Raw genomic sequence first — 25,564 nt, forward strand, 5'->3', positions numbered from 1 at the left:
CCGAAGGTGCAAAAGAAAATTGTCTCAGTGCTTCAGTGAGAAATAAATGTTAAAGGGACACTATAGTCACCATTGCAACTACAGCTTAAGCTAATTGTTCTAGTGAGTGTAGCCTGTCCCTGCAGGCTTTTTAATGTAAACACTGTCTTTTCAGTGAAAATGGAGTGTTTACATTTCTGCCTAGGAACACGTCTGGTGGCCACTCCTCTGAGAGCCACTAGAGGTGCTTCCTGAGGTAGTGCTGCACAGCATGGAGACACTGAACGCTCCAGATAGAGATGCATGGAATCAATGCAGCTCTATGGGGAGATGTTTATTGGCTAGGGCGGCGCTTGGTCCCGCCCCACGTCTCCTTGGCTAAGATTATCAGAATTGCCAGTCTCCGCCAATCTAATGCTCTCCAATTCTGATGATTTCAGCTAAGGTGTTGGATCATAAGTGGGGCCAGCGCTGGCAGACTCACGCAGGTCTGGAAATAAGGTGTTTTTTTGAATTTTTTTACTTATTTGGGTGGTGGGGGGCGACCCTACGTGTGTTTTAAACACTATGGGGTGAGGAATACAAGTGCGTATTCCTGACCCTATAGTGTTCCTTTAAAAAACACTCCGGTCACTACAGTGCATTGCAGTACTTATGTGCCCTTATGTTGTAAGTAGTCAAACCGTTTCAGAATGTTTTGACTTCTTACATGGGTACACCAGGCATTGTGTCCACTATAGATACAGGAGCGACGGAAGCTCTTAATCTGTGTTAAGCCCAGCGGTGCAGAGCTTAAGTCATTGGCTGAGAGTGATCAGCTAATGAGCTGGCCCTGCAGTGGATTTGGTTTAGAAGAGAAAATGAAAGCTCCTAAATAGGAGCTTCCAACTCTGCTTGCTGTAGCGGAGGTGGGGGAGCAGCACTTGACTGAATCCAGGTAAGAAGTCAAGCCATTCTAAGACTACTTACATTACACTACTTACATGGGGTGGGGGCACTCTAACATAATAGATTTGCCATTTTCATTTCTGCCGTTCGTAAAGTGCGCTGTAGTTGTTATGGTGCATGGAGTGGTCCTTTGAGTTATTTCACACTAACATTAATAAAATATTTACTGATGCCGGAGATGGAAGTAAGGGGTTGTGCAGCAAATCTATTCTTGTTAGAAACGTGCAATATCTGATTTGGTAGGGAATTCGATAAATCCTATCGCAAAGCACCGCAATATATTCCATTTAACATCTGTGTCCACAGGAGGATTTGTAGTAATGCCAGATTTGAACTGTTGTTTACACTGCACTTTTTTATTAATATTTTAATTGCCAATGTGCCAAAGGAGTTACCAGCTATGTGACCTGATAGTTTTCCTATCCTAATATATGTCTTCATCAGAGGAACCAGAGTTTTAAACTGTGTGCAAAAAGCTGGGAGAATTCACCTTACTGGCGTACACCAGACGCAGAATTTGTGTGGATTGCATGTAATCGTTTAGTGAGTAAATTATCATCTTACAATTTCCGTTTGTCCTAAAAAGGCAACTTTTCTTCGTGTTTTTTTTAAAGTGGCAATAAATATGTTAACAGGGAAGCAGAATAATAAAGTGGTAGTTTATATGATTTCATTGAAATTTGTTTTCTAGTCCATTTTTTTTTTTTGCTTACTTTACACAAAGTATTTAGGAAGTGCATGTTGCTTGCAGGGAGGTGTGATTAGGGCTGCATAAGTGCTCTATCTCCTATATAGCTGAGAATTGAGCAGTGATACTGCAGGGGCATGATCTATATATTGAAACTGAAATTAAACTAAAGTTGTTTTGGTGCCTGTTGTGTCCCTTTAAATATTATGGATATAACCTTTAAAAGAAATAATACATGACGGGCGGAGCTTAACTCAGTACGAGAGCGGATGCACATGCTAAAGGCTCCTGCAAAATTTTCAAAATCATGGTTAATACCTTTGGTTTCAACACACAATCACGGGCAAGACACACTGCTGTCATCTCACGCTGTCCCCCTGTCCAGACATATGCCATTCTTCCACACCCTGCAGTTGCAAAGATTGAAGCACAGGCCTGTGACCTAACTCACACCGGGTTAGAGTTACTCCTGGGCGGATCCTCAGCGGGAGTTCGCTGCCAAGTAGCCGAGTCTGCTCAACACAAGCAGCCGGAAGACACACCAAACATGGGGCGTCGTTCCCAGAGGCAGCCAGCAGGTACCATCTTGGAAACTAGGAATTTCGGTACCCTTTTACAGCATCCGTCGCAGCACAAGATAGCTGCCACAAAACCTCCCTAGCTCCATGGAGCCAATTAAGTCAACTTAGCAGCCTACATTCCGGGACAAATACCCTGTACCCTTAGCACTCTGAGAGGGACTTTAACTAGTCACCAAACAAGACATGTAGACATTCCAACAAGACTTCAAAAAGCTGCTGGAAACTGATGAAAGGGTTCTTGTCTCAGAAGAGGACATTATGGATCTGCGGGACAATTTGTCCAACATGCAGGACACCATAAAGATGGTAGAATCCTCTCAACAAGTAATAACGGCTAACATGGCTGCTATGAAGGACCATTACAGGCGGCACCATATCAAGATCAAAGGCATACCTGACACGTTTCAACCTGAAGAATTACCGCACTACTTAAGGCGTCTGATAGCTACTATGCTACCTCCACATTTACACTGTTACACGGGAGGTCATAGTTCGATGCACTTCTCTGCAGGCACAGACGTCATCTACCACTGCACGATCCTTGGATCCCAGCCTAGTGGTTCAGTTTTTCCTAGGGATGTAGTGATGACCCACCTGGCCACCTGACATTGTGGCGAAAGCAGATTTGACCTACACTGCCTACTGTTGTGATTCCTCCTCCCCCTCCCCCCCCATATTTTGTTGCCTATTCTGTTAGAACTAAGCCTTGTTGCCACTCTACTGTTTTGATTTACCTGTATTGAGCTTACCTGACCCGAGTCACATTGAGCCCATAGTGACTCTGTACGCTGTCTCAGTTGACTGTCTTTATTATTTAATGAGAAACTCTCATGACACCATAACCACTGAATTGAGCTAAAGTGGTTATGGTACTTGGGTTGTTCCTTTAAGGGATTTTCTTTACTTTTCCATAAATATATAGCATTACATTCATATCATACAAAATATCTTTATTTAGAAATCTATACAAAAATGATTTTGATGCAAAAGAAAATTGTACAGAACAATGCAAAGGGCTTCCTACAGAAATGAGTGAATATCATAATGCAGGTAAATTATAAATTTAGTGCACGGGTCACATAACCGGGTTTAATATTGGGAAATCCGTGATCATGCATCATTGTTTACTAGATAGAGATAAGATTATCACTAGGCTGAATAGAACAATTTCTTACATGCCTGATTTATGTATCTGTGCTAAATGAATCAATTATCTCTTTCTTAATAAGATTCTAGATTGCTGAAGTCACATTTATATTAATAGATCCCTTTGCTATAGTGTACTTTTTTTCTTCGTATTTACACTACTGTAGTTATGGGGATTTGAGCTCTGTAGATATGATAGGGTTATGTGATTCCTTATTACGCAATGTAGCGTAGCAGCTTATGCTGTTTGGAATAATACCTGTTTAAATTTAGATAAAATTAAATTGTTTTATCAAATAACTCAAAGGTCCAATGTATTCACACTCATTTTGCTGAAGTGAGAGAATGTATGTTATGTGCTTTGTTGGATATTTTTTTTTCTTCTCTCCTCTATATCTGTATGTAATACCTAAAACGTTTCTGTACGTTACGTACGTGTTTTTTCGTCTATTCGATTTCTCTTACGTCTCAGTTTTCCATCTTTCCAATATCTATTTTGTAAGCTCCAAAGTGCTAACCATGTTGGTAATTGTGTATCGGCTGGATTTTATCTAATGGATTTACTAAATAACCTATAAGCAATGAATGTCTATTTTTGTTGTACGTGATCCTCTCTGATTTGGTTGTATCCCATAGTTGAATTACTGAAATCACTGTCTAGGTAAGAAGACACCAACACCACGATGGGTTCACTGTATGCAAGTTTAGGATATAGTTTTTATCCCTCACTACATCATGTATTATTATTATTGGCATTGATATAGCGCCAACTTATTCCACAACGCTTTACAATGTTATAAAGGGGGATGATTTAACAATAAATGAGACAATTACAAAATGTTACAGGAAATATTAGGTTGATGAGGACCCTGCTAAATCGAGCTTACAGTCTAGAGGTGGATGGGTTTAAAAACACAATAGAAAGGGTATCGTGGAGGATAGCAACGGCAAGGTGGGAAAGTAGCAGAACCAGAAAGTGAGAGTGGAGTGTGGCCTTTTAAGAAAAAGCAAGAGACAGGTTTGTGAAGTTACTCTGGGAGACCATAAGCTTTCCTGAATAGATGGGTTTAAATGACTTCTTTAATGAAGACTAGAGGGGCGTCTGATGGGGGGAGGCAGGATGTTACAAAGACAAGGCCTCCCGCGAGAAGTCCTGCAAGCAGTGAGCAGCGGCCAGGAGAAGGTCACTGGCAGAGCGGAGAGACCGAGAACGGACATACCTACGAATCAGTGAAGAAAGGTAATGGGGACTAGAGTTGTGTTAAGCTTTATAGGTAAGGGTTAGTGTTTTGAATTGACTCCCATAGAGTACAGGAAGCCAATGTAAGGATTGACAGAGGGGAGAGGTATGTGAGAAGAAAAATCCGTCTGGCAGCAACATTCATTACAGACTAGCGAGGCAGTATGACTTCTGGGCAGACCAATTAGAATAGAATTATAGTAGTTAATGTGAGAGATTACTAGAGCATGAACAAGCTCCTTCGTAGCATCTTGTGTAAGAAAGGGGCTGACACGGGCAATGTTATTAAGGTGAAAATAACGGATTTGGCTACAGACTGGATGTGAGGTGCAAAGGTGAGGCCAGAATCGAAGATAACAGCAAGACAGTGAGTTTGCAAGGATGGGCTGATGTGGGTACCATGAACTTGCAGCATGAGTGAAAGAGGAGGATCAGATTATGAGGTTAATGCAGTCTGGGACAGACACATTTTAACAGTTACACACTCTTATTCAGGGGTAGGATTACAGCTCTTCATACCCATTAAGTGTCTCATTCCAAGTAACCTGAGCCACCTGGTTCTGTGTTCTATGGACATTTAAAGAACCGTACAATTGACTCAGTAAGCTTTTTTCCAACTTGGAAGCCCCTTCTTCATTCAGAAGTCCTGTGTGATTGGCTACTTCAAGTATTTCATGCCCCAGTGGATGTCTTGACTCATTCATCATTGCTTCTGCAAAGTATTTTCTAAGTGGCCCCATCTCTGCGTCACTTGTGGGGCTGCTCTGACCACCCCAATGGTTAGAACCTTTGGGTTCATCTGGAAATTGGAAGACCCGTGATGAAGCAGATTCGTGCAGTGACCTAGAGAAGACTAACAAGAATAGTATAAATGTTTGTGCTAGTATATTAGTTTTGATATTATTTATTCATATAGCATCAACATATTTCATATCAATGTAAAGGTAAATGATACACATGAGTAAAGCTAACAAAATAAATGAGGAAACCAAGGACAAGCGGTCAAAAGTCTACTCTGTAAATCAGGCCTGGTGAGCCTGGTTTGGGTCCAACGCTTTGAAATAAAATTTGACGAGCTGTGCCAGGACTTCTGGGTTGGTATAGCCTGACGCTGAAACAAATTTAGAATCCAGCAACTAACACCAAGGCTCATCACTGCGGCCTTGCTCCAACCTGACCCACTCCGACGCAAAGCCAAGCCAAAACCAGCAGGGCGAGATCCTGACGTAGTGCCAATGGTGATAAAGAAGAGGAGGTGCTTTGAAAGCAGCTTCAATTTTGTCGTCCCAGTCCTGCTGGGAGCCTCTTCCTTCCTGGGCAACAGTTCATCATAGGACATTCCCATACTCGCCGCCCCTATACTCAAAAGTCCCCTTGCTCAACACGTGCTACAGAAGCCTGTCACTAGGCCCTGAGTCCGGGATCTGCTTGTGTTTCAACAATAGACTTGTGAGACCGGTTCCGTGGACAGTTTTTTGGCCCAGGAGTATAGCGGCTGGGACTCAAGTGATCAATCTCATCGGGTCATTGTACATTTTATGACGAGTATAGGCTGAGCTTAATGCAAACCAGATGCAGCTTCTTACATGCCAAAAGATAGGCTACCTGTTCTTTCATTGTAACTTTTTATACCCAGTGGTATTTCCTATTAAGCAAAAAGTAAATTGATGCAGCCTGATTTCTCTTATGTCGTCTATATGTTTCTCTTTTAATATTTTAGTTCTGACTCGATTCTTGACATACCGATTCATTTAGTTTAAAAAAATATAAAATAAATATCAGCCTCTCTTGACATTACTTGTTATACTTATGTATCTCCAGTTATTGTTCACATTTATATCATATGTCACTTCCAATTCATGTAATTTTTACCTCACTTTAAAAATAAAGAATTGAAAAAAAATAAAATAAACAAAAAGGAGCATGTATTGTTTGAGTCATTTGCTGCAATTGAGATAGAAGACAAAGTATAAACAAGCATGTTGGTTGCATCTTTATATTTTTACAGTGTCCGAAAATGAGCTATGGTTTTTATGTGAAAGCAGCTGAATTTACAGATGAACAGGTTGTAAATTAGTGGATCCAAAATTTACTTAAAGGGACACTCCAGGCACCCAGACCACTTCTGCCCATTGGCGTGGTCTGGGTGCCGACTCCCACTACTCCTAACATTGCAATTGTAATTATTGCAGTTTTCTATAAACTGCAATAATTACATTGCAGGGTTAACTCCACCTCTACTAGACAGCCACTAGAGGGAACTTCCTGGATTATAGCACAGATTATCTGTGCTAGAGCGTCGCTGGACGCCCTCACGCTGTGTGATGACTTCCAGCGTTGCTCATTTCCCCATAGGAAAGCATTGAAAATATTTTTCAATGCTTTCCTATGGGGAGCGCTAATGCGCATGCGCGGCATTGCCGCGCATGCGCATTAGGTCTCCCCGGCCGGTAGGCGGGATTAGTCTCGCCCACCGGCCGATGGAGTCAGTAGGAGGAGCGGCGCGGAGGAGGAGACAGCGACGAGGGACATCGTCGCTGCCTCAGGTAAGTGACTGAAGGGGTTTTCACCCCTTCAGTAACCGGGGATTGTTTTCCTGGCAGATTGTTTTCCTGGCACTGGAGATTCCCTTTAAATGATTTGGGCATTCAGGATAGGGCTGATGTTGGCACCAATTAACTAAAGGATGACTGATACATCATGAGTGATATTGTTCAAAGGGGAAACAGAAGGAACTTTGCTTAGAAGAGACTTATATGGTCACATAGTGATCTAGGTTGGAAAAAAAAAAGACTAAAGTCTGTCGAGTTCCAAGTTTAATACACATTATTTATGCTCTTCATCCAAAAGAAGGCAGCAAAAAACCCAGTCTGACACAATGGCTACATAAAGGGGGGGAAAAAAAATCCTTCTTGACTCCATAATCGTAACTGCCTTTCTTAACAAGCAGATATTATATTAGAGGGCTGGAGACATGATCAAAGAGGAGAGGAAAGAGTTCAAACGAAGAAATTTATATTTTGGTGTCACCAGCTTAGAGGTGGTTCAGTTCGTCCATAAAATTGCCAAGAGAGGTAGTATAGAGTTAAAACAGAAGGTTTACAGAACCTTGCAGTACCCAAATGAAAGAGACAGCAGATGTCATAGAAAAGAGACACTAGAAAAACCGTGGGAAAGGTAAAAAGACAAGATAAATAGTAACCAGTCACAAAATATGAGGTTTGAACAGATTAAATGTCTTTGTAAACTCCATGGGCTAACTATCCATGGATTATGCTGAACTCATTGTTTCAACCTATTAACCATTTTATTGTTACTGAAAGGGGAGGATACTAATTACACGGTTTGAGATCTTGATATGCGCCATACCTCTAACAGGAAGGAAGTCATCTGCCTCTTGGATTTTCTTTCTTGCAAAGGGACTCAGGGACGGGAAGATGATGAGAGAGACGGACAAAAGCAAAACCTGAAACAATAGCGTGAAATAAAAAGAGCAATTACATGGTTACATTATAGGGTTATATGACACTGTCTAGAAAGAATTAAACAAAGAAGCTGCTAGCATAAGAAACGTACATGGAGATTAAGAACGTAAGAGAATGTACAGGAGTGGGAAAGCTAAGCACAAAACAATTACAGTTTGTGTCTGCTGTTGATAAGTGTTTCTTACATTCTTAGGTTGTACCAAAATCTAGATGGCAATCTTGGAAGTCCAACATGCCAATTGTAGGAGTTTCACAAAGTTCGATAGGACAAGCTAGTTTTCATATGGGTTAAACTTTTCTTAAAGGAACACTATAGGGTTAGGAACACAAACATGTATTCCTGCCCCTATGGTGTTAAAAACACTATCTGCCATTTAATTTCTCATTGAATAACTCCTTAACCCCTTAAGGACACATGACATGTCTGACATGTCATGATTCCCTTTTATTCCAGAAGTTTGGTCCTTAAGGGGTTAATGACAGCAGCCCAAAAACAAGCTATAAATGTTTATCGTCCATTCTCAGTGAGGGTTTCATACAATATTTATTATAATGTATTTATTCAATGGATAGAGGAGATAAGTATATATAAAAGAACAAGTGAAGAAGTGGGGTAACTATACTATACTCACTGCAACACAGGTGCCAGTCTGAGCTGCTTTTCCTGCAGATGTTGATACCAGAGCTTGTAACTTACGGAGCTGTTCGATAAGAGATCTGGAGAGTAAAGAGATAACATTATGAGAAGTTCGTAGGATACATACATCACAGGATGGCTCTCCTCTCCCTTCCCCTTCCCACCGCAAACACTTTACTAAGGCTACTGGCTAGCTTCTTGGTATTTTCTGTTCTAAGTTACGATGTTAAAAATATCTACTCACATATTGTGTTTCTCAAGCTGCAGGACTTTTCGATGTAACTCCTGATTTTGAGCGGCACAAGCTGACATCCTGAAAGAAGTCAATAAAGCATGTTTGTGAATATGTGTTATCACTTTCCAATATTATTGTTACTGTGTCTTTACGCATATGAGCAAAGTTCCAAAATCTTTATTATTATGTCAAATTACAGTCAGATTTGCTTTAGACCATCTAACAATTAATACTGTTAACACTCGCCTTAATTAATAACAGTGGTGATCAGGGGCATCTGGTTGCATGTTAAGTTGGTGGGTGCTACACAACCCTTGAAATACAACTTTGTCCCATCTGTTATTTAAATTAGTTTTTTTTCATTATTTAAATGTGGCATCCTAATGTCTTTACTTGGTTCTATGACCTGCAAACTATTCGGATGGTCCAATAATTCTGAAGGCTAAAATCATTAAGATGTAAAGTATATCCTGGTTAGTGAGCATTGGAACGTAATTCAGAGGCCAAACTCTATATTGCAGGTGTAATATATAGTTTATCCACAGGATGTCGCCAAAGAATCACTTATTTATTTATTGTATTAGACCCAATGTATTCCTTATGTAATACAAAGACTTTTTTGATCCAGCTGAGGAAGCCTATACGGCGAAACGCGTCCTGGAGACATTATGAAAAGACTGTGATTATTGGACTTTTTTATTGCCTATATAGTGGTTTATTGTATAGATATATTTTATACTTTTAAAGTTATAATAAAGTTGTTATAGTTTTTATACTTTATACACTATTGGCACTTTTTTCCTGCTATAAGAAAGGAGTGTGGTCCTTAACCACATATGCTGTTCCATTGAGCCAATTTGGATGGCTCTGGGTTTGTGAGTACCCCACTTTTATTTCACTATTCACAAGGTATTTACCGAAGGTATTGCACAATATATGTTTTATATCCTAGATTGAAAATAAGAAGAATAAAGGTTCCAAAGAAGGTTTACGGACCCTACAAACGCAAGAGCTGAGCTAAAATCTTTTGGCTCTATATAGTGTGAGTCGGAATAATCTCTTGTATCATTTTTTATTCTGTTTTTTTACAGTTTTACACTATGATATGGTTTTTGTGTTTATGCTTTTAAGGAACTATACACAACTCTTAAGGTTTCAAGATAAGAGATAATACTAAGGTATACATACCGATACTCTTTTATCCCACTATTTCATTTATTATCTTCATTTTTCTATATTACTACCTCAATATAGCACTTCACCATCACTTTGAATTTTACCCCTACTGTTTAAGATAAGATTTTGGTGTTTTAGCAGCTCATTTGTATTAAATTGTTTTTATACTATATTTTGTTTTTATATATTAGCGCTGGTACATCCCCCCGTTTTTATATTCCTTATGTATATTCTATCCTAATATATATATATATAATTAACAAATATACATTTTTACCTGGTCTCCAACCCATCCATATACTCTTTCTTCTTTTTCCGACTCTCCTGGGCTGACTGTTTGTTGCGGATTTTACGTCGAATTTTCTTTAATATGCGTTCCTCGTACTGTTGGGGGAGTATAAGCTAAGTTAAAATCTGCAAAGCAAAATTGGAATATAATACATTGTTGTATAGTTCAGAAACCAAACTAAATTGGACATTTTCCATGGATTCATAAATTAACATGATTTATATTTTACTATATGGCATTTTCTATTTACACATCTTGCAGGTTTGTTCAGTATTTTAGCAGATATAGGCCTTAATGTACAGGAAAACTTTAGTGTTAGACATACAAACATGTGTTCCTAACACTATAGTGCTGGAGTGACTGTTTAGATGACCGACCCCCCTCTCTGTGGAGTTAAAAGATTTTTAAATGATCTTTTCTCCCTCGCCGCGCTGGTCTTGCTGTGGCTGGCCCGTCTCCATGGATGAGATCATCATTCTCGCAGATCTCAGCCAAACCAATGTTTTCCCATAGGAAAGCATTACAAAAAGGCAGTTGCGCATGCATGACAAAACACAGACCTGTGCCAATTAGCATATCCTTACAGAGATGCATTGAATCAATGCATAAGCTATGAATGTAGGCGCTGCACACTGTACAGCAATGAGATAGCAAGCATCTTCAGAAGCCGTCTGAGTGACTGCCACTAGACGTGTTACTGAGGTGTTCTCTGAAAAAGGCAGCGTTTGCATTGGAACGCGTGCAGGGACATGCTGTAGACACCAGAACCACTACATATGTTTACTATCATAATTGCACTTACATTAAAGGGTCACTCTAAGCACCACAAAATAGTTTTGGTGTATAGATGATGCTTCTGCAGTCCCACTGTTCAATTCTCAGCAATTTAGGGGTTATATCACTTTTTTATGCAGGCCTACTCTGTACCTCCAACAGTCCTGCTTTTGACAGGACAGTCCTGATCTCAGGGTCCTGACATTCAAGAACACCAGAAAAATGTCCCTGGGCAGCACAGTGCGAGCACATCATTAAACGCACACGCGCTGTACAGCAGCACTAGGACCATGCAGAGAGTGCTCCATCAGGGCTCCCTGTATGGTCTTGTTTTTAAGGGGCTGCTAAAAATTATGGTTTATAGTTCACATAATTTTATACTAGGATTTAAAAAAGGTTTGGGTAATATATGACAAGAAACAATAATTATACCCTTGATGGTGTGCTTACCTTAGTGAGAGGTAGCTGGGTAGGCAATGTTACCCCCTCTTTGCTGAGAAGTTTTCTCTCATCTTCAGTCAGTTGAAGCTCACCACCAGTCCCAAAGCTACAACTTTTATGCGGGGAAACTGCTACCTGTTGCTAATTAAATGTAAAAATAATGTTAATTGAAGTGTAAAAAGAGCCAATGAGGATTATGCACTGGAGGGGTGTTGTACAGATAGTAAGGTTTGCATAGCTCTGAACATACGTGGGCTCTGTTTCATACCATGTCACAACTGTTGGATAAAAGAAGGTCTTTCACTGTTAGCTGGTGGTAGGGGTCAGCAGGTTGAGAAGGTAGTCCAAGACCGTCACCCTTGTAGTATTGTTCACCCCACATATCTGGAGTAGAGTAAGTACAAGTGTGGTTAAAATGTGCCACCTGAAGAAACATAGGTTGGTTCCACAGATTTTCTAACAAAACATTGTAGGTCACATGCTTGATTATCTGACATTGACCACTGTACTATGTACAGTATAAATACAGTTGTAATCAAAATTATTCAACCCCCATTGAAAATCAGGTTTACTGTCAACATTTACATACTTTCAGCTGTTTGCAATGAACAAATCAAACAAAATCAATTGAAATAGCTCAACACAACGAATGCTTCAAGTGATTTTCCCGAATTCAACTAAAAAAGCAACTTATTATGACTTCTCCAGTCTCAAAATTACTCAAGCCCTTCATGGCAAGCATCTTTAGTACTTTGTAGAGCACCCTTATGACCTTCTGCAAACAAGATGCATAGCCAGACACCTGCTTCTGGTAGTGTTCCTGACGAATCTTAGCCCATTGCTCATTGCCTCCAGTTCAGTAATAATCTTGGGCTTGCGTGCTGCAACCGCCTTCTTTAAATCCCACCAGAGATTAGCTATGGGGTTCAAGTAAGGTGACTGTGATGGCCACTGTAGAATATTCCAGGACTTCATCTGCAATCAAGCCTTGGTGGCATTTGAGGTGTGCTTGACCATTGTCTTGTTAATATCCACTGACGCCCAAGCTTTAGCTTCCTCACAGACGGCGTGACATTTTCTCCTAGGATTTCCTGATAATTCAATTAATCCATCTTGCCCTCCACATGCTGCAGGTTTCCAGTGCCGGAGGATGCAAAGCAGCCCCTGAGCATCTTTGAGCCACCGACATGCTTAATTGTAGGCAGAGTGTTCTTTTCAGCGTATGCTTCATTCTCTTTCCTCCAGACATACCGCTGATCCATTTGGCCAAAAAGTTCCAGTTTTGTTTCATCGCTCCTCTGAACAGAACAAAATGTTTGTGGCCTAGTTATATGATTTAGAGCACGGGTGTCAAACACAAGGCCCGCGGGCCGAATCCGGCCCGCCAGACCTCGTCAAGTGGCCCGTGTAGCCGCCGCCGGCCGCCAGCCTTCACCCTGGGCCGGCGCGTCCATAAGGCGGCTCAGGCGGCCGCCTTAGGGCGCACCGGCCCGGGGGCGCAAATGTCCGGGTGACCGGCAGGAGGGAAGCGCACATCTCCCCTCTCCTGACGGTCACTTCTTGTAGCGTGGCCGAGCGCCAAGCTGTAGTGCCGCGGACTGTGTGGAGGGGGCGGGGATATGAACACGTCATATCCCTGCTCCCTCTGTAGCACACAGCGCGGCTGGCGCCCAGCAGGGGCGGAGCTACCGCCGGCCCCCTCACGTCAGCCTGGGAGGAAGTCCTCCCAAGAAGACAGCAGAGGGCAGAGAGGAGGGGGGCTGGGCAGGACCAGCTCCTCCAACTCCCAACTACCTCAGCAGCAACTCCCAACTACCCCTGCAGCACTCTGGATCCCAGGTAAGCCACCCTCCTGAACCTGTCTGTCTGTCTGTGTGTGTGTGTATGTCTGTCTGTGTGTGTGTATGTCTGTCTGTGTGTATGTCTGTCTGTCAGTGTGTATGTCTGTCTGTCAGTGTGTGTGTGTCTGTCTGTCAGTGTGTGTCTGTCAGTGTGTGTGTGTCTGTCAGTGTGTGTATGTCTGTCAGTGTGTGTGTGTGTCAGTGTGTGTGTGTGTGTGTATGTCTGTCAGTGTGTGTATGTCTGTCAGTGTGTGTGTGTCAGTCAGTGTGTGTGTGTGTGTATATGTCTGTCTGTCAGTGTGTGTGTGTGTGTGTATGTCTCTGTCAGTGTGTGTGTATATGTCTGTCTGTCAGTGTGTGTGTGTGTGTGTGTGTGTATGTCTCTGTCAGTGTGTGTGTGTGTGTATATGTCTGTCTGTCAGTGTGTGTGTATGTCTGTCAGTCTGTGTGTGTATGTCTGGCAGTCTGTGTGTGTATGTCTGTCTGTCAGTCTGTGTGTATGTCTGTCAGTGTGTGTGTGTGTATGTCTGTCTGTCAGTGTGTGTGTGTGTGTGTGTGTGTGTTTGTGTGTGTATATCTCTGTCAGTGTGTCTGTGTGTGTATGTCTCTGTCAGTGTGTGTGTGTATGTCTGTCTGTCAGTGTGTGTGTATGTGTGTGTGTATGTCTGTCTGTCAGTGTGTGTGTACGTCTGTCAGTGTGTGCGTGTGTATGTCTGTCAGTCTGTGTGTGTGTGGATGTCTGTCTGTCAGTGTGTGTGTATGTCTCTGTCAGTGTGTGTGTGTATGTCTGTCAGTGTGTGTGTGTATGTCTGTCAGTGTGTGTGTGTATTTGTCTGTCTGTCAGTGTGTGTGTGTGTGTGTGTGTATCTCTGTCAGTGTGTCTGTGTGTGTATGTCTCTGTCCGTGTGTGTGTGTATATGTCTGTCTGTCAGTGTGTGTGTGTGTGTGTGTGTGTGTGTGTATGTCTCTGTCAGTGTGTGTGTATATGTCTGGCTGTCAGTGTGTGTGTGTGTATGTCTGTCAGTCTGTGTGTGTGTGTGTATATGTCTGGCTGTCAGTGTGTGTGTGTATGTCTCTGTCAGTGTGTGTGTGTGTATATGTCTGTCTGTCAGTGTGTGTGTGTGTGTGTATGTCTCTGTCAGTGTGTCTGTGTGTGTGTGTATGTCTGTCTGTCAGTGTGTGTGTATGTCTGTCAGTCTGTGTGTGTGTATGTCTGTCAGTCTGTGTGTGTGTGTATGTCTGTCTGTCAGTCTGTGTGTGTATGTCTGTCAGTGTGTGTGTATGTCTCTGTCTGTCAGTGTGTGTGTGTATGTCTCTGTCAGTGTGTGTGTGTATATGTCTGTCTGTCAGTGTGTGTGTGTGTGTGTATGTCTCTGTCAGTGTGTGTGTGTGTATATGTCTGTCTGTCAGTGTGTGTGTGTATGTCTCTGTCTGTCAGTGTGTGTGTATGTCTCTGTCAGTGTGTGTGTGTATATGTCTGTCTGTCAGTGTGTGTGTGTGTGTGTGTATGTCTGTCTGTCAGTGTGTGTGTATGTCTCTGTCAGTGTGTGTGTGTAATAATTTATGATAATAAAGAGTGGACACATAGTCCTACAGATACAACCGGCCCTTTGAGGGTGACCAAACTGCTGATGCGGCCCCTGATGAATTCGAGTTTGACACCCCTGATTTAGAGCATAGTGCAGCAGGCTTTTCTTGTGTTTTTGGGTCAGTAGTGGTGTACGTCTTGGAGTACGGGCATAGAAACCTTCTGCATTTAGTATGCGCCTTACTATGCTCACTGAAACTTCAGTGCCTCTTGCCACCAAGTCTTGCTGCAGGTTTGTTGCAGTCACCCAAGGGTTTTTTACAACCTGCTTTCTCAGAAATCTGGTTGCAGCCATTGATAGCTTCCTTTTTCTGCCCTGTCGAGGTACTGTAATCACTGTTCCTTCAACTTTGAACTTGCAAACTATGCTTCCATCAATGTTTCTAGGAACATTGAATACCTTTGCTATCTTTTTATATCCTGATATCTTCTCTTTGTAAAACAATTCTAACATGCATTCAAAACAAACCCCTAGCCAGTTCAGGTATTTGAAGTGTTCCAACTCAAGGACATCTGGTGCAACTAATGAAGCCCTTGATTAGTTGCATCAGGTGTGCTTGAGACAACACCTGTTTTGCATATGTGTGCTGTTGTGAGGGATTCTATGTGAGGGATTCTATTCAGGGGGTAAATTATTTTGAAACTGGAAAAGTCATTAAAAGTTGCATTTTCAGTTGCATTTTCAGTTGAATTTTGAGAAACCACTTGAAGCATTAGTTGTGTTAATCTATTTCAATTGCTTTTGTTTGATTTTGTTTTGTTTGATCCCTCTAGCATGTAAGCTCATTGAGCAGGCCCTTCAACCTCTCTGTTCCTGTGTGTCCATTTGTCTGGTTACAATTACCTGTCTGTTAGTCCACCCATTGTACAAAGTTTTGCTGGCACTATATAAATAATAAAATAATAATAATAATAATTTGTTCATTGCAAACAGCTGAAAGTGTGTAAATTTTGACAATAAACCTGGGGGTTGAATAATTTTGATTACAACTGTAGTACATAGGATATACATAGTATATATTTTAAGGAAAACCACAAGAGTTCAAAATTGCCAATTAACTGTGATCTTGACTGACATATGACAAGCGAAAAGATCACATTTTGCATATTGGTTAGAAAGAGATTTGGTGAGGTCCGTATGCTGTTATAGATTAAAATAGGTAAATGTGTCATAAAGAGAAGGCCAATTTAGGTTATGCCATTTCTTTACCTTTATGTATCAACGGCAGATCCCTCAACAATTACACAGCATCTCATATCATATCCAAATCATCTGCGTATCAACAATTTACCAACAATAAGCTAAAGATATTCCATATTTCCCACATTCAGAGTATTCCATCTGCCATTGCCTAACTAGCCAGTTTGCCTTTTATCTGATTCATGATTTCACCTCCTATGCTTACCCAGATCTAGGGAAACATCTGCTTCAGTTAGCCACCCTACATCTGACATTTTATGGCAAGCGTCCTCATACTGATGTTGGGATGGACTGTCCTTCTGTTCTGAGTGGGCGTCTTCAGAGATTCCACTATCACTTGCTGATGGAGACCATAGAGTAGAATCTGAGGGAGAGTCAGCTGATGCCAGCAAGGAGGATAACAGTGCTTCTTTATCATGTGTGGTTATCTGTGTGCGAAAATGATGATTGGTGACCAAAGAAAAACAGGGATAAAGAAAATATAATGGTCTGTCTGTATACACTTACACTTTGTTCTGAAGCCGACCACCCAGACCCTGCAGACAAATCTTCATTGCGTAAGATTCCATCCTGACAATCAAAGAGTAGATCAAGAAGTTCCAGACTCTGTAAGCCACACAGCTGTGTCTCATGGGTCGGAAATGAAATGGCGCTGCCCTTAGAGAGAAAGTAAACTTGGGTCAGATAGTAGAGAACTATTTGGTAGTGTCTTTAATGTAATAGTTATGTATGTAATAATAAGAATAGAGAACTCAAGGAGCCGGAAGGTGGGGAGGGAAAACCATACCCAACTCCCGTGCCTCAAGAGAACAAAGGTCACCTAGACTGGGTAATAGGGGGTAACCCAAGAGTTTAGTTATGTATGTATATACAGTATCTCATAAAAGTGAGTACAACCTTACATTTTTGTAAATATTTTATTTTATCTTTTCATGTGACAACATTGAAGAAATGACACTCTGCTACAATGGAAAGTAGTAAGTGTACAGCCTATATAACAGTGTAAATTTGCTGTCCCCTCAAAATAACTCAACACACAGCCATTAATGTCTAAATGTACTCACTTTTCTGAGACACTGTATATATACAATTATTAAGTCCTTTTCTTCTCACATGAACCTATTAAGTATTCTTCTAGACCATTTTTCCAGTTGCTAGAATGTTAGCAAGCAAAATGTGACCATAATAATACCACGGTCACTCCTCCAACCAGGAACTTGCTCAAACTCAAAAATTGTCAATACTTCATACTAACTAACCGTAAATCATGTAATATGCCTACAAATACATGTACTGTTCCTAAATAGAACCTGCTAGAACCAGGATCTTCTCAAGACACGTAAAGAGACACCCCGGGCCCCTAAAACATGAAAACTTGCTGAAGTGCTATATGAGTGAAGAGTGTGTCTTCTAGAAATTGGCACTTTGGCACAAATTAATTTTATTACACGCCCTGGCTGTCTATCAGACAACCTGTCCTGTTACTTCCTGGATGTCTAGCTCAATAGAGCTAAACTTAAGAGGCAGCTTTCTATCCCCTGACAGACATCTGGAATCCCGGTATTGACACTAGGGTCATGCCACACTCCGTCTCATACCTATACTCTACACTCCAGCTCAATAGGAACGTACCACCATCCTTCTTTATGGGGAAATCAGAAACTGCCATTGGGAAAACCTTTTACGCCAAACTACTGAAAAAATATCTTCTGAACTGGTATACCACTGTGCCCTGCCGAGCAAGACATGGGAAACAGCATATTTGGTATTAAACACGCGCTGCCAGTCCTATACAGGCACATTTTTACATATATGGTGGGAATGCCCACATATAATACCATTCTGGGTGGCTATCCATGCCATCCTACAAAAATTCTCGGACAATAAGCCAACTCTATACCCTTCTGAACCACACCAAAGTCCCAACTTCTCAATGCAAACAATCCCTCACCATATGCATTCTCAATGTAGCTAAACAGGTGATTCCCCTGTACTGGAGATGGACACCCCACCGCCCCGTCATCTTGGTATACCAAAATGGAGGACTTGAGACAGCTAGAAGAGCTGACTCTTGGCTCAGAATCGGTTACAGATATACACCATCTGGATACAGTGGCTGACTTCAGCCTATATGGTAGAACTTTAGTAATTGCTCACGTATAGATAGACTGCAGGTAATCCTTGCTGAAGGGAGGGGGGGTGATGGGGAAAATACACCAGCCCTTCACTAATGTCTTGAGTCACCATCCTGGCAGGTTGCTGCATACAAAAGAAAGGCTTTGCCCAGAGGATATCTTAGTTCGTACGGGACAGTCTATGGGTCACTAACAGTCAGAAATGAAGGGTGGAGGGGGTTGCTGGGGCGAAGTTAACTCCAAACTGATGGGTCACCAGGAACATGTAGTAAACTTAACTCATATGATCATTTGCTCTAATGTTAACTATTTATGTTTTCAAACACAGTTGACACAGTTGTTTCTTTGCCGTAAGCATTGTTAACACCTTGTGAGTCCCCAATTATACAGTTGCTGAATTTATGTAAGAGGTCCTGCAAGACTAATATTGACACCTAACCTGTCCTACTAACATTGTGAATCAACAAAAAAAAAAAAAAACCCTCAAAAGGCAGGCAATTGCTCAGAGCACTCAAACAAAATATTCCATGACAGGGGGCACATCAGAATATCTGCCTAAAAGAGCATGTAACCGTGTAAATGTCTCCTGCCTAGAATTGATACCCCAGTGAGACACTCCAGGGGTGTGTCGGGGCTTAACCCCTATACTTAGACAAAAAAAGAAGAAAGAAATTGAGGCAAGAGCCTCTCCACTGAGTGGAGACGGAGCCGCCCTTCATATTAAAACAGTATCCTGAATGGATGGGGGATCAATGTAGTGATATTGAAAGTAACACCACCAATGTGGGGATATTGACTAATAATTAGTCGTACACAGTAAAAATCCAGCCTTACAAGGCTATCCTATGTCTCCTACAATAATCCAAATGCAAAAAGATATACTGTTACTAATGTAAAACAATCAGCAATGAAACTGGCTTTATTATAAATGACCAATATAGGCTGAAAATATTAAACTTCGATAAAGTAGGTTCTAGTAGTAAGGTATAGTAAAGGGAGGTCAATAATATAAGAATGACGATTATCCTCCATAAATTAAAGTGCCGGTAGTGAAGAGATAGATGTCTCTTAATAATAATATACACAAGGAGCCCATGGGGCTAATGGTGTATCGACTGGCTCACTGCAGAATATATTTATACCTAATAAGCACAAAGCAACAAGTCCCATTAATCAATATGGTCATGGTGGGCCAAAGTATATAGAGTTAGGTAAAAAATAGAACAGCCTCTCTCCCTTTAAACCTTACTGGACAGGTTGAGGTAAAAAAATTAAAACGTGAAGTGATTATTAGGTCATCATGCCGCTAAGCATGTTGGAGATAACCAGACATGTTAGACAAACAAAATAAATAATAAATTAATGTGCCCAAAATAAAGATTAAGTTAAAAAACGGCAAACAACCCGACGCGGGTTTCGGTGCTTAGAAAGATGCACCTTTGTCAGGGGGAAAAGATGCCCTTTAAGGCTATGCCCCTCGTCGTTTCCAATTTAAGGAGCCAATAGGAAATGTCTACGTTATCATCATTATTATTATTACCATTTATATAGCGCCAACAGAAACTTACAGGAATAGGATGAAGGAGAGCATTAAAAGTGTGAAATAGTTGTTTGGTTTCGCGGGAGAGTGTGGTTATGAGGGTAGTGAAGTAAATTATTTTTGCAGAGGAAAGAGCCAGAGTGTAGGAGCGCAGCATACATTTATAAATCATTGACGCTTAATTGCTAGATTGATGTCCAATGAACTGAGGTTATGCCTCCAATCAATTCCAGACCAATCCGGAATTGATGACCATTTTATGAATGAGTACGTATGTAGCCACTAAGTTGTGGACTAAAAAGTGATAGCAATAAAGTTAATAGCAAGCCGTGCTGAAAGATAGTACCTTAGGAAGGTGCCGTTCAAACAAGTACAAACCGGACCACGTGAGAATCTATCACATGTCCGCTTTGTATAAGAGTTCAGCATTATGGATTAGAGATACCCACGAGTATATGGTTGTAAGTGTGTGTCCCATAAGGTATATTTATATCTATTCTGAAGTGTAGAATACACATCCAAATGTTAGATAGTTATAATCAAAAGTAATAAGTCTCCTGAATCGAGTGGAATTAAGATTTAGGTATATGCGATTGATCTCCTCCCTAAGGTGTCATATACACAGGGAGATCGATAATTATATACATATGATTCATGTATATCATATCCATTAGATGTATATATGTAACTTGGTGGACATGGATTCTCTTAGACATTTTTGGGTATGTATGGTAGATACAATCTATTGATATGTCCTGTATACAGCAGGCAAGATCAGTCAATCTGCTCGGTTTCTCTAGTATGTCGACCAGGGACATTACCAAGTAGCGTAGTCATTTGGATATTTGTTAATAGTCTCAGTGATCATTTAGTCTCCCTAAAGTGTTCGATATATGTGCTAATCCAGCACATTGATCCTTCATTAGTTTTCATTAGCAAAGGCTTACAGATAAACATTATGAGTGTAGTCCAATCTAAAGTTAATTTTGATTTTAATAATGTGTTTCCTTATAGTGGAATATATTCATAGGGTATTCATCCTGGTGGTTAGGCGTAAGATGCCTATCTAATGTCTACAGTAAATAGACATAAGAGCATCACCGCTAGGGGTAAAATGAGCGTCAATGGTGAGGTCATGAAACTGTGATTTAATAGTATCTTGGTCTTTACTGCAATAGGAAAAGGCTCCATATGGATTGAGGGGTCATATAAAACCACATCAAAAGGGTACATGCTGGGGAAAGGTAACCAGACCAAATTCCCATACAAATAAATATAAGTAAATTAAGTATGTTACAAAAAATATCATTCAACTCTAAACAGGATACTGTGGTGAGAAATGATATACAGTGCTATATTACATTATTGCATGAATCTATGGACTATTCTGAAATGAACAAGGTGTACGAGAAGCCCTCATTCAGACCGAGAGGGAATAAAGTTTTTAATTTGTATATCCAAAAGCTCTCCCTTGGGAGTAATCTTTTTTAATTGTCACCCTTTCTGGGTCCCAGAGTAACTTTTTCGATATCACTGAAACGTATAGCTTCAGAGGAACCCTCATGGTGCAATTTGAGATGTTTTGAAAAGGGTGTGTCAATGTGCCTGGAGGGGTTGACCGAGTTGACATGTTCAAGTATGCGTTTTTTGAAGGAGCGGCAGGTCTTTCCTACATAGAATTTCTGGTGGCTACATGTCAGGAGATATATAATTCCTGTAGTCAGACAGTTGAAAAATGTGTCAGTAGTACATGTTTCAGTATTGTTGAATGAGAGAAACTTTTAGATTTTCTGTCTATAAATTTACAGGCTTTACATCTCCAACACTGATAGGTGCCAGTGTGGGGAGATTTAAGCCAACTGAATGATTGTCCTGATGGAGGAAGGGCCGGAATCTTTTGAGGATGCTTTTGACTGTATACCATCCTGCATTCCCTATTCATCTGATCTGTTTTTTAGGGGTGTCTTCCTTTAAAAGATCAGTACTAATCACTAGTAGTGCTCTTTTGTAAGCCCTTTTGAGACATTTATTAGGGTAACCTTTGACTTTGAATTGTTTTCGAAGTGCTTTGGCCTTCAGCTTAAAGTCCTCAATTGAGGAACAGTTCTGTCTAAGACGGAGATACTGCCCCACTGGTATGCCCTTCTTCAGTGCCGGCGGGTGGTGGCTCTCCCAATTGAGAAGGTTATTTGTAGGCTTGCTAATTGACCATCTCTGTCCACGCTAATTGAGATATCATGGAAGTTAATTTGTTTGTCATCCACTTCAGAGGTTAATTTAAGATTAATAACATTGGAGTTAAGTCTATCTACAAATTCATAGAACAGTTCTTTTGTGCCTGTCCATATTACCAGTAGGTCATCAATATAGCGCTTCCACATTGTGACATATCTGGCATACCCCTAAAATCCTCCTTCAAATACCATTGATCTCTCCCACCATCCCAGGTGGAGGTTGGCATATGAGGGGGCACAAGCCGTCCCCATAGTGGTTCCTCTCACCTGGTGGTAGTATTTTCCTTTAAAGAGAAAGAAGTTGTGCGTAAGTATGAAGTGGAGTAGGCTCTTGTATTTGTATGTGTGAGTCCCACATGGTGTGGGATTGAGCTATACAAGCCCTCCACATCTAAGCTACACAAAATGGTGTTTGTTTCAAATTTTTTATATTCTCCAATAGATTCAAAGTTTTCTTAGTATCTCTAAGGTGTGAGAGGAGGGTTTTAACAATTTCCCTTAGGATATAATCTACGTAAATGCTACAATTTTGTGTCATATTGTTCCTTCATGATACTGTAGGTCTACCTGAAAAAAAGGTTGTTTCTTATGAATTTTGGGCAGAGCATAGAATGTAGCAATTTTGGGTTTCTTAGCTAGCTTAAAATTGTACTCATCTCTTTAAATTAGTGATGAATCAAGAGCTTCGTCCAAAAGGAATTTGAGTTCCTTGAGATACTTGTGGGTGGAGTCTCCGTCCAATATGTGATATGTGTCTCTGTACCCAAATAATCTCTGTGCCATTTCAACATATTGATCTCTGTCCATCACTACAACATTCCCTCCTTTATCTGATGGTTTAATAATCAATGACTTTTTAAAGTTGTTTTAAAGCCTGTTGTTCTAAGGGCGTGATGTTACTACGTGATTTCAATGACAGATCTTGAATGTTAATTATTTTCCTCTAATTCACCACATGTAAGTTCAACAAATAAATCAATGTACTTAAACTCTGATATGTAGGGTGTGAACTTGCTTTTTTTCCTCAGATTAGTAAAGGGTTCTTGAAATTGGTCAGTATCTCATGTCAGTATCGATGAGAATATCCAGCAGGGCTATGTCATTCATATCTAGGGCTAGTATTATAGCTCTTTTTTCGTTTTGTAAACAATGGAACTTGTGAAGGGCCAACTTTCTCGCAAACAGGTGTCCTTTGTCCAACAGAATCGATCAAATTCGGGTATTGGGACAAAGGACATACCCCTGTGTAATATTTGTAATTCTGGAATAGATAGATCATGAGTTGTCAGTAGTTATTAAATTTTTCTCCATCTGTTGTACTGTGGTCTGGAGCGACTCCTCGTATGGGGTAGTAAGGAGTCCTCCATGTTTGGCATCCCTAAAAAAGATACCCCTTTCTTTAGTATACTTCTAGGGTTGGGGTCAGATGACATAGAGAGTCCCTTGTTATTATAGTCTGACTCAGATTCGCTTGTCCTCTTTCTATTAGTTTTGCGATAGATGTTACCAGTTTTAAAGTCGTTACTATCCCTGATTTTTTTTGTTTTTCCTCCTCTACCTCCTTGTTAATTCTTTCTAGTCTTTTTTTCTCAAACCTGCAGAGGACTTCCATGAAATTTCTAGAGCAAACCCCTGCCGCTTCTTCCCATTCTGTGATAAACTCTTTCTCATCAGTATGTGATGCAGGGATGTTTTGGACCCTTAACCCTCTTGGAATTAGTTATTTTTTTCAAGTAGTTTTCTAAGGACGCTATCTCCCAACCTGATTTAATTTGTTGTTTGAACAGGCTTGTCAAGTTGTTGAATGCAGAGGTAATGTCAGGCTGGGGGTTAAAGCATGTGAAATTTTGGTCTGAGAAAACTGAGTCAGCCTCTGTATGCCATAGATTCATTTTAGCTCTGTCTGATAGGAAGCCAGCCATATTGTTTATCACTGAAATGGTGTAAAGGTATTGAAACCAAACTAACTAAAAAACTCAAAAAAGAAAAATCCGTGACAGAGGGCACACCAGAATACCTGCCTAAAAGAGCATGTAACCGTGTAAATGTCTCCTGTCCTAGAATTGATACACCAGTGAGACACTCCAGGGGTGTCTCGGGGCTTAACCCCTATACTTAGACAAAAAAAGAAAGTGAGGCAAGAGCATCTGCACTGAGTGGAGATGGAGCCTCATGAATATTAAAACAGTATCCTGAATGGATGGGGGATCAATGTAGTGCGATTAAAAGTAAAACCACCAATGCGGAGATAATGACTAATAATCAGTCGTATACAGTAAAAATCCAGCTTTATAAGGCTACCCTCTGCCTCCTACAATAATCCAAACACAAAAAGAAATACTGTTACTAATGTAAGACAATCAGCATATAACTGGCTTTATTATAAATGGCCAATATAGGCTGAAAATATTAAACTTGGATAAAGTAGGTTCTAGTAAGGTTTAGTAATGGTACCCTGACCATTGGCGGCCATAAAGTGGTTAAGTTTCTTTTGTCAAAAACCAAGCTTATATGACAAAAAACAAAGCTGGTAAGAGGTAGTACGCATCTAAACAATGCACTCTGGGATTATTTCCAGTGCTTAATAACAGAACTAAAGATGGCAGCCCCCACAGTAGTAAACAAGTGTAAGCCAATATATACACTAATAAGAATTATTATTTATATGTGTGTTACACAAAATGTCGAAAGAGGCTTTATTAACAATCTTTTAGTTTCAAGAATGGTGAATGATGACCGTTTTCTTTTAAGGGCTTATAATAGCGTCTCTGTAAAGAAAACAAAACTCCACAGTCGTATTATCTCTGTATTTTCTTTCTTGGACTTTAACCCCATCTTTTGTGTGTGCCAGACAAATTATCAAACGCAACATAAGCAAAACAAGAGGGTGCGGGGAAAACAAGCAAAGAGAGGGGAATAATCAGACATAAACATGGCCCAAATTATGGTAGGGACAAGGAAATCAAAAGAAGAAAGTACATATTTTAGCAATGAGCTCAAAGAACTGTCTGAAGACATATTCAATATTATATATGTAACATATTTTCAGCAGAATCAAGTATCGAAACAGCAAAAAAAGAGCATATTAGCCAATGAGAAACCTAATTACGTAGATCAAAGTATTCCAAACAGTAGAGTGCATAAATTTATACATTATGAGTCTAAATACACACAATATAATTTAAATTTTAGAAACAACCATTACCCAATGGCAGGCAGAGAAGACAAAACAATATACACCTCGTCACGCCAGTGGATTGGATTTTTTTTTTTTTATTAGAACAAAAAGTGGTGGACACCGTGGACTCCTATGGACCAGCCTCCACTGTTTATTCACTAACCTCCAAATTGTGGAGAATTTATAGTCACAGCTTGGCAAAGTTCTATTACGTTTTGATTTCAGATT

The 25,564-nt window shown here is 40.5% G+C and overlaps 1 protein-coding gene across 1 annotated transcript in view; it reads right to left on the reverse strand.

Annotated features, from left to right (window-relative positions):
* Positions 1-3,748: 3,748 nt before the first annotated feature.
* The window catches only part of CREB3L3 (cAMP responsive element binding protein 3 like 3), a 63,316-nt gene continuing 41,500 nt past the window's right edge, over positions 3,749-25,564 (reverse strand). The window contains exons 3-11 of the mRNA XM_063455938.1: positions 16,757-16,906; positions 16,455-16,677; positions 11,888-12,003; positions 11,629-11,760; positions 10,393-10,499; positions 8,949-9,017; positions 8,700-8,784; positions 7,952-8,048; positions 3,749-5,435 (exon numbers count right to left, since the gene is read on the reverse strand). Coding sequence (XP_063312008.1) covers positions 5,086-5,435; positions 7,952-8,048; positions 8,700-8,784; positions 8,949-9,017; positions 10,393-10,499; positions 11,629-11,760; positions 11,888-12,003; positions 16,455-16,677; positions 16,757-16,906 — 1,329 coding nt within the window. The 3' untranslated portion in view covers positions 3,749-5,085. The remainder of the gene's footprint in view (positions 5,436-7,951; positions 8,049-8,699; positions 8,785-8,948; positions 9,018-10,392; positions 10,500-11,628; positions 11,761-11,887; positions 12,004-16,454; positions 16,678-16,756; positions 16,907-25,564) is intronic.

This window comes from Pelobates fuscus, chromosome 5, assembly GCF_036172605.1.
Source record: "Pelobates fuscus isolate aPelFus1 chromosome 5, aPelFus1.pri, whole genome shotgun sequence".
In the NCBI taxonomy this organism is placed as follows: Eukaryota; Metazoa; Chordata; class Amphibia; order Anura; family Pelobatidae; genus Pelobates; species Pelobates fuscus.